Source organism: Myotis nattereri, assembly GCF_964212035.1.
Source record: "Myotis nattereri genome assembly, chromosome: 3".
In the NCBI taxonomy this organism is placed as follows: domain Eukaryota; kingdom Metazoa; phylum Chordata; class Mammalia; order Chiroptera; family Vespertilionidae; genus Myotis; species Myotis nattereri.
Genome location: NC_138077.1, coordinates 213790070 through 213800017, shown reverse-complemented (window position 1 = coordinate 213800017; position 9948 = coordinate 213790070). Strand labels below are relative to the sequence as shown.

The window sequence follows — 9948 nt, the reverse complement described above, 5'->3', positions numbered from 1 at the left end:
CCGAGAAATCAGTGGCCCCTAAAAAGGCTGAGCTCCAAATACCCCAGCCCATTCTGCGACTTTGACCGTCTTTAAATGTGTTTGATAGGATCGACCCCTCTGCCTGCCCCAGGCTTCTGACACATGGAGCTCAGGCCCTGGGTCTCTGGGCCGAGGACACCACTCAGGGAAAAGCAGGGAGGGGGTCAAGGAGGCTCTTGAAAGGAAAACAACAAATATTAAACCTCCAAGCGAGAGCCGTGCCAAGGTAGACGTGCCGGCGGTGACCAGCCAGCTGAGAACAAGGCTGTTCCAACTTCCTATCTCCCTGCTTTTATGATCTTAACTGATCTTAACTCTCAGCTTGAAGCTCCCCGTGACCCAATCTGCTCCTGCGCCTTGAGTATCAGATCAGGCAGGTGACTCACGCAAGATACAAAGGAAACAGGGCTGAAGTGCTTCCGGCACAGCTGGTGACTGGTGAGCTGTCACCCAGGTTCACCCTGCACCCACCCCTCAGAGATGCCCCCCTCCGAGACGGAAGAAACACCCCACTGGGGAGCTCAGCTCTGGTCGCTGCAGGCCTCACTGAGGCAGTGGCACAATGAAGGTGAAGAAAGCGGGCTAAGGAACATTTTCTTCTCACGCTAACGAAGACCAAGATCACTGTCAACAGCAATTAATCAGTGAGGACAAACAAAATTTTTGCTTCTAAATAGATCAACATGACAATCCCTTAAAAGAAAAAAAACCCTTGCACAGTAACAGTAGCCACATTAGCCACTTTAATATAAAATGTGATCAAACTCAATTACAGGAGTTCCAAAAGGCATAGAAAAACCAATGTTTCAATTTAATTACAAGTTTTAAAATCTGGGAGCAGTTTTGTTTTTAAGTATATGCTAATTTCAGCCCAGTGGTAATATTTACAACCAAAGAATTACTACAGGGCAACATCAACGCAACAAACAGGTAAAACGTGCAAACCCAAGTCATAACCAACCTTCCTACACAGACCTCATCCTGACGGGGGAGCCAGAGCACGGAAGCCTCAGTTACATGTGGAAGAAACCCCGCCTTCCTTCCGTGAAGGGAACATGCAAACAATTCTGCTTTGGGAAATTTGCATAGAAATAGAAAATGCTAGAGCCCTCACGGCAAATGAAATTGCAAAGCCTCAACATGTCCAAGGCAATCCAAGCAGCAGCAAATGCTAAATTGGAGCCCAGGTAGGACTCCAACATCTCATTTCCGGCTGCGCCGCTACAGAGCACAAGAATCTCAGGTGTGGAAATTAGCTGTAGACAAGCTCTGTAAAACATGAATTTTATACACCAGACAATGCAGACATTTCTGCAGAATTGTTTAGGTTTTAGAAGGGCACCGTAAGGCATCCGGGTCTCTTTCCAAAGTCACTTGAAAAATCTGGTTTTGTCAGCAACAATCACATCTGTGCAGCCTGAGGTCATCCCCTGCAGACCTTGGCCTCTGCAACGGCAAGATCGCGAGATGAGACATCGTGTTCCTTTGCTACCCCATGTCATGCAGGAGCAGACTGTGGTCCTGCTTAGTGCCAATTTGCAGAATGGCTTCTGCATGACACCCAGCCATGGCCTACATGATGGGAGTGACCATCCCCTGGCATCTCAACATTTCTTTAGCCTCAACTGTCTGTCTCCCAATCACTTGTTCCTCGTGCCCATTCGCCCCCACCACCATCCCCCCACCCCCTCCAACTGTGAAGAGACTCGGGTCTGAGCAGCAGGGAATTCCCCCCAGGACCTGCACAGATGCTGACATCTGGAAGCTCTATTCTTCCTCATCTGCAGCTCCCCCTGCTGGAGGCCAAAGTGACAGTGTGTTGCAAAGACTTGGAGAAGCCAGGACTATTCACAAATTCACTTTGTGCACTTTCAATTTAAAACCTAGGACTTTTCGAGTCGTCCCCAAACCCTTTCCTGGGGGCAGTGGAGCACGCAGCATCGCCAAAGGACCAGTTTATTTCTAGAGGAAGAAAACAGATTAACATACATAGCAACTGTAGTCAAAAACTAAAAAGACAAATGCCCCAGCCCCCTGCGTCTATCGACACTGCCGTGTTCCCACCAGGAGGAGCTCAGACGGAAGTCACTGGTTTGCTTTCACTGAGTAAGGAGCCCGCGTCTGCTGTTCTCCTGAATCCCAGGAGAGCGTCAGACGAAGCTGTCACTTCTTAAAGCAAAACAGTGACTAAGAGCTCACATCTCCACACCCTTCACCCGATCGATGTCAAATCCTGTCAGTTCCCTTGGGAGCCTTACTCTTCTATGTGGTATGACTACCACGAGAACTGACATTTTCAAGCAGAAAAAAGTCTAATTACAAAGTGAGTGGCGTCCCAAGTGAAGCCCTTTTACTATGATTTCAATTTTCTGTTCAATCCATACTGTAGAGATACAAGGAAAACCACCAATTTGGTTCCCAAGTTTTATTCAAGAACTCATACAAAATATGCCAGATAAATGAGCTTTAATCCTCATCTTCCTCCTCTTCTTCATCCTGGTTTATCTGGAAGTAACGTAATTCGTAACTCTCTTTGCTGTTAGCAACTACGCGCAACCAGTCACGTAGGTTATTCTTCTTCAAATATTTTTTGGTGAGATATTTCAAATACCTGCAGAGAGAGAACATTTGAGAACTCCTCTAAACACTCGGCCTTCTTTACTCTCAAACACTGTAACTTTTATGAAACGCTTGCATTCAAAGTCATTACAATTCAAGGTGTTTCCCCACCTTTAAGCAAATGGCAAAGATAAGGCAAACATACCAGGCCAATGGTCTAACAAGAATAAAGAGCCACATTTCACCTAAACTGGCAATAAAAATGAGAACAGATAAGATGTAAAAGTTGTGCATGAAACAATAGCAAGCGCCTATAAAATGATTTTGCGTGACCACTGGAGATCTCATGGTTAACTGACACATAACAGTGCCTGCTTCTGAGAAAGCACGAGGTTCCATGAGCTCATCACACCTCCTGGAGCCACCCTCCTTGGGAGTGGCTCAGGCTGTGAGGACTGCTTCTCAGGGCTGTGCTAGACGCTCCCTTCTGCTGACACTCGCTACCCAATGCCGGGACAGGCTGCCACCCGCCACCCTGGCCCCAGCGCTGCGGGGAGAGCACCCCCCTCACTCACCTGCCTGCTTAGGAGGCCCTGGGTTCTATCTACTCCAGACCTTCCCAGAACCACAGAGAAGGGGGGCTAGACGCCAAGCAAACCCACCGCTAAGCAAAGTAACCTCTCACCCCAGTTTCTCCCCATAAAACAGGCGCCATATCTGACAGCTCGGACTGTTCAGAGGACTGAACGAGACGCACAGGCAAACTGGCATGTTAACAAGGACCCACATGTGAACGGAAACAGTCACATCTCCAAGAAATGAATCCGGTTCAGCAATGTTACGCCAACAGTCATCTTCACAAGGATGTGAAGACCTCAGCTGAATTCTACCGTTTCCTACGTAAAAATAAGCCACTCTGGTTGTGCCATCTAACAAGTACTCTTTGTTCCTTTATTATTTCTACCGCATGTACTCAGGTGTTTGAATGTTTCAGGCCAGAACGATGCGGGGGAGCCGAGTGGAGTGCGGCAGTTCAGAGACAAGCAGGAGCAAGTTTAGGTTGGGAGCACCTTGGATGGTCAGAGAAAAGAAACCTTTCACCAGAAGGGAAGCTGCCACAGGAGAGCGAGGCTCCTTTCTCTCACCACTGGAGGAAGAACAGGAAACGTGTGAGGACGCAGGAAGCTGAGCTAGGAGACCTTCTCACTAGGTGGGTGAATGAAACAGGTCACAGGAAGATCAGAGCGTCTTCCTCAGGCTCCGGAAAGCCAGCGAGTTGGTTGTGTACGCCCTGGAGTCCCTCCCTAAGCTGCAGCGATCCCTTCATCCAACCCGTCAGCCAGGCGGAATGAGTCCTTCACTTACGCTTTTAAGTCCTCTCTCAACTGATCTCGTTAAAAATAAAAGGCTTCGCCCTGACCGGTTTGGCTCAGTGGATAGAGCATTGGCCTGCGGACTGAAGGGTCCCAGGTTCGATTCCAGTCAAGGGCATGTACCTTGGTTGCGGGCACATCCGCAGTAGGGGGTTTGCACGAGGCAGCTGATGGATGTTTCTCTCTCATCGATGTTTCTAACTCTCTATCCCTCTCCCTTCCTCTCTGCAAAAAATCAATAAAATAAATTAAAAAAATAAAAATAAAAAAATAAAAGGCTTCACTATAACCAATTTGTCCTAACACACCTTTGAATTTCCCACTAATTGACAGTTTGATAAAACCTAAGAATATGCCCAGCTCTGGGCTAGGAGCTGCGTATAAACATGTTTCATTTTAGCAATTTGTAGTGTTTTAACTTCATCCTCAAAGCAGATAGCCCTGGTCGGATGGCTGTTGGAGCATTGCTGTGCCCACCAAAAAGTCGAGGGTTTGACTCCTGGTCAGGGCACATGCCCAGGTTGGGGGTGCCATGCCCAGCCAGGATGCCTACAGGAGGCAACAGACTGATGTTTCGCACAATGATGTTTGTCTGTCTCTCTCTCACTTCCTGTCTAAAAAAACCCTGAAATTTCAGATTCCTCGTACAATTATAATATTTACAGGTGGAAAAACGTGGAATTAAAATGGAAAGCTCTTCACTGAGGCCTTGAGGCAGCAGAGCAATGCCATCTTGGAGAACGCAATCTACCCAAGCTGCCTCTTTAGTGCCTGAAACGCTACCAAAAAGTTGAACACTTTTACCTATCCTAGCAGCATTCATTCATTCACTGCTCCCCGCACTGGCACTGCTCCAGCTCCCGGAATGATGAGACCACACCCTCCAGGCCCGGGGCAGTCTTCCTGCGGGGCGCAGGCAAGCAGCACTCAGCCCCCCTACCTTTTGGAAAAAGGCACCTCGGACGTTACAGTGATCTTACTCTTGCTTCTTTCAATGGTCACAACCCCTCCGCCGAGATTCCCAGCTTTTCCATTCACTTTGATTCTCTCCTGAAGAAACTGCTCCTGTAAAATCATCCCATTGACCGGTTAGCGAAGTGGCACCTTCACCCCTCTCACCAGACCGCGGCGCTTACACCGAGCAGTTTCTCACTGCTCACACTTCTGTAAACAATGGCAGCACAGTCCTAACTGGTTGGCTCAGTGGATAGAGCGTCCGCCTGTGGACTCAAGGGTCCCAGGTTCAATTCCGGTCACGGACATGTACCTTGGTTGTGGGCACATCCCAGTGTGGGGCGTGTAGGAGGCAGCTGACCGATGTTTCTCTCTATCCCTCTCCCTTCCTCTCTGTAAAAAATCAATAAAATATATTTTTTAAAAACATGGCAGCACATCTTCAGCTGTTAACACAAGGCCTAAAATCTGACAGCAACGAGAAAACAGCACTGTCGCCCTGGTCAGTGGGGCCCACTTGGCTGAAACATTGTCCTGTACACTAAACGGTGGTGGGTTCCATTACCGGGCAGGGCGTGTGGAGGCAACCAACTGATGTTTCTCTCTCTCTCTCTCTCTCTCTCATCTTTTTTAAAATAGCACTATTCAACTTTATTTACAAGTCTAATATGAAATCAAAATCCTAGCATGAACATACTTGACTGGTTCCACACAAGATCAAATGTGTGTCTACATGGAAGACATTGGCTCATGGGTCAAAGATCGAGTAGACAGGAAAGCCAGGGCCAAACTGCTGCAAGGCTGGTGTAGGCAACCAAAGCTACACGCAACTTCTGAACCTAAGGAGCACGAAGCACTGTCCTCAGCAACCTAGTACAAGGAGCAAACACAGTGACACCGTGGCCAGTGTGCTCCGTGGTTAGAGCGTCTGCCCAAAACCAAAGGGTCCAGGTTCGATTCCGGGTCAAGGGCACACTACTTGGTTGCAGGTTCCCCGCCCAGGTGGGACCCACTGGGGAGGCAACCAATTGATGTGGCTCTCTCACATGGACATTTCTCTCTCCTCTCCCCCTTCCACTCTCTCTAAAATCAACGGAAAAAATATCATGAGGATTAACCCCAAAAAACAGTGGCCAAGCCCTGGCCGGTTTGGCTCAGCGGATAGAGCATCGGCCTGCAGACTGAAGGGTCCCAGGTTCGATTCCGGTCAAGGGCATGTACCTTGGTTACGGGCACATTCCCAGTAGGGGGCGTGCAGGAGGCAGCTGATCAATGTTTCTCTCTCATTGATGTTTCTAACTCTCTATCCCTCTCCCTTCCTCTCTGTAAAAAAATCAATAAAATATATTTTTTTAAAAAAATAGTGACCAAAACAATCCCAGATCTGCTCCGGGGCCCCGTGCCTGGTACAGGAGGGGCAGCAGCCCAGGAGCCCGGAGACGGGCTCTCAGCAAGCCCCGTGGACCTTCAGGGGTCTTTGTCCAAAAAGGAGGATTCTTTCTGGTTCTCTTTTTCCCCCCCTTGTTTGTTTTTCGGTTTTCTTTCTATTGCAATGACATGAAGTCCCTTTCAGCTGCAATTCCTACAATCTTCTACTTAAACCTCCAATACACAATAAACTGATGATGAGGAAAGTGATTAGGTCAGAACGCTTGACTTCTGCACCTTAGACTCATAGGTGACTCATGTTTTCTATCCTAGGGAGACTTCTAGAAGGAAAGACAACCAGACACAGGTGAGTGTAGGGAAGGGAGGAAATAAGACGCCTGATCCTCAAGCGCCGTTCCGGAGGGGAAGTAAAGTGCTGGCCCCCCGCTGCGGAGTCGGTGCAGCCAGGCTGATTTCTTGTCTTCATTCTCCTTCTTAGCATCTCCACTCAGCAGAACTCATACACATGGCTTTCCACAGCCTCCTTGTTTTCGAGATATGCCTTCACTTTGTCTTTACATTTTGCTATCTGGTTCCTTATAGGAAATCTGAATTAGAACTCATTTCCTATGCACACTTATCTAGTATTAAAGTGATGTGTTTGTTTTTTAAATGTTTTTATTGATTTTTAGAGAAGGGAGAGAGAAACATCGTGAATCTGCTGCCTCCTGCACGCCCCCTCCTGGGGATCAAGTCCCAAACTTGGGCACGTGCACTGACTGTGAATCATCCAGTGACCTCTGGATTCATGGGTCAACACTCAACCACTGAGCAGCACCGGCAGGGCAAGGTTGCCTTGTCTCTGTTTAAGTGAAATAGAGGGCTACCGGGAAAAGGCCAAACAGAGACCGATCTGAAACACCCAGGCTCCTATGACAAGTCCGCACGCAGGACATTTCCCCACAAGCACGAAGCTCTGACCCAGGATGACAGGGCAGCCTGCGGAGATGCTGCCCCAGCCCACGCCCCGCAGCCCCGCAGCCCCGCAGCAGGGCCAGGCCAGGACCCAGGCAGCCCCTGGCCCTGGGGACCATGTCTGTCACTTTAAGCTCAGTCACACCGGCGTGCAGGGGGGATGTGAGCTGAGGAAGGCTGCCGGTTTCCTGGTAACTTTTAAGTCAAATCATGTTGGACACGGAAGGAGGAAAACAAGGAAAGGATGCAGTTCTCTGGCACAGACATGCTAAGGCCCCCTTGTCTATTCATCACAACTGTCACACACACACACACACACACACACACACACACACACGCCATCCAGGCTGAGAAACACCCAGACCAGCTCCCGTTCGAGCAGAGCCAGAGCCTGGAGCGGCCCCAGGGGGTCTCCTCAGCACCATCTCAAAAGTCCATGACTTGGCATCAAGGGCACAACTTACAAAGTTGGCAGCGTCCATGATTCCATCTTCTACGGGGTGGGTGCAGTCGAGCGTAAACTTCAGAACCTGCTTCTTTTTTTTGCCCCCCTTCGCCAGGAGCTTTTTCTAAGGAAAGTACACAGACAGAGATGATGGCACAAGCTCCCGTCCACACACACACACAAAATTAAAAGAACCAAAACACCGAAGGTGTAAAAGCCCATCCAAATGCAAAACCCACGGAGTCGTGTTCCCTTCCGAGGGCGCAGGAGCCACCCTCTGCCCGAGAATGGAGGACGGGCAGCACGCGAACTCAGGCCCTTTCCACGGGAAATCCTTCCTCAACTCTGGGCCCGTCCACACCTTCCAGCCTCCCCCGTCTCCAAGGGCCTGAAGGTCTGTTGGCGCATGAACCACAATAAAGTACTTTCCCCCCATCTCACCGTCATGGAATCTCCATAGGGACTTACTTCATTCCGGGACCCAGGCACAGGCGTACAAACGCTCTGCATTCCCAAAACAACGCTCACCCAAAATCAATACTTGTCCTGAGGCTCCAGACCAGGGTCCCGGTCCGGTCCGGTCCAGTTCAGCCGGTTCCCCCTAAGCCTGCCTCCCCTCGCCCGGCAGAGCAGCAGGTAGCTGTACATCCTAGAATCCCACACACCCAGCGAGCAGAGGGGGCGAGCGTGGGTTCTAGCTCCAACTCCACCGTCAGCAACTTCTGGCCCGTTCCAACCACCCGCCGGCACGTATCGACACGGTTCCAGCTCCTCTTCCCTCCCATCAACCTCCTCCCGGTACAAACGCCACCATTAAAAAAGCATTTGTACCATCTACTCCCCTGTAACCGCTCTACAAAGCCCCTGCAGAACCTAACAATACCTTGGCAAGGACACACCCTAAAGCCCCCTTTATGCTTCGAAGAACTTCATCTAAAACTTGCAATCACTGGGCCAACTTTTCCAACTTTCAGCTGCTGCAAAAGTCACTGCCTTTTTCTTTTTTTCAAGGCCTCTCCTCCTACTTACGATCCAGAGGGCTGCATTCAGATCTACCCCCGGAAATATACAACCAGCAAGTAAAAAAAAACAAACCCTGCCATCACAGTTTTAAACCAAAAACACGCCAATGCAGACGCACCAAAAGAGTAGAGCGTAAAGAAGAGTAAGTGGACCGAAAATGTTGGCAGGGGCGCCCCAGTGTAAGGGGAGGGAGGAAGCCAACTCTCTCCCAGCGACCGGCCTAGCGGGCGACACGCGGTCGCCGCGCCGCGCGGCCCCGGCCCGGCTCCGGGAGCCCAGCCCCGACCGACGGGTCTGGCCGGCTGCGCCCTGAACCAACTTCCTCTGGGGACGCTCCCGGGGCCCTCGAACCCGGGCCTCTCCCCGAAACCAGACCACCTTCCGCGGACATTGCCACCCGCCCCCGAGCCATCGGCTTCCCGTATGCGCGGCTCCCAGGGGCGGCGGGTCCCCTTCTCCCTCCCGCCCTCCGCCCAGGGAGCGAGGCTCAGACCCCGGCTGCCGAACGCCGGCCGGGCTCCAGGCGCCGCTGGCCGGCCCAGGCCGCAGGCTCGGCACCCCAGCTCCCCGCTGGCCGCCAGCGAGGGCCCGAGCCGCGGCCTCCGGGCGCTGCGGACCTGCCTCCCGGGCCCCAGGCCGCGGCCTCCTCCGCCCACGGCGCGCGGAGCCGGGCGGCGGCCCTGACCCCAGCCCGCCTGCCTGCCAGCCCAGCCCCGGGCCGACGCTGCCGAACGCCGTCCCACGCGAGCCGCGTGGGAGCCGGGCCCGCGCGGCCCACGTGCCAGTCCCGGAGCCGAGGCCTCACGCGGAGCCATACTAACCGCGGGCGCCATGGCGGCGGCGGAGGCAGAAAGGGAGCGGAGCGCACTGCGCAGACGCGAAGAGCCGCAGCGCGCAGAGCACGTAGGGCCCAGGCCGTACCAATCGCTCCGCCCCGCCCCCGGGTCATCCCTGCACCCTGTTCTGTACCATCGGGGCGCGATTGCTTTCGCCTGTTTGCAAAGCCGGTCCATTCGAAGGCCTGGAGGATGGGCAGGGGCTGGGTGGGCTCTCTCACTGCGCAGGGTTGGCGTGGGGGAGCCCGAGCGGATCGAGTCCACAGAGAAATAAAGGGGTACGCTCTACGTTTCAGAGGCGTGGAACGAAAAAGAAATTCAGCCCTGACCGGTTTGGCTCAGTGGATAGAACGTCGGCCTGCGGACTGAAAGGTCCCAGGTTCGATTCCGGTCA

General features: G+C 52.0%; 1 protein-coding gene across 1 annotated transcript; it reads right to left on the bottom strand.

The window, feature by feature from the left end:
• Positions 1–744: 744 nt before the first annotated feature.
• Positions 745–9573, bottom strand: RPL22 (ribosomal protein L22). The gene is made up of 4 exons (XM_081085494.1): positions 9540–9573; positions 7715–7819; positions 4894–5018; positions 745–2632 (listed from the first exon to the last, which is right to left on the bottom strand). The coding sequence occupies exons 1-4, from the start codon at positions 9549–9551 to the stop codon at positions 2488–2490; spliced, it is 387 nt and encodes a 128-aa protein (XP_080941620.1). The 5' UTR covers positions 9552–9573; the 3' UTR covers positions 745–2487.
• Positions 9574–9948: the final 375 nt, after the last annotated feature.

Coding starts and splice junctions, on each gene's coding strand:
- RPL22 (XM_081085494.1), bottom strand. Junction 5,019..7,714: donor TCATGGACGCTGCCAACTTT/GTAAGTTGTGCC, acceptor ATGATTTTACAG/GAGCAGTTTCTTCAGGAGAG. Junction 2,633..4,893: donor GAGGTGCCTTTTTCCAAAAG/GTAGGGGGGCTG, acceptor CTCTCTCTGCAG/GTATTTGAAATATCTCACCA.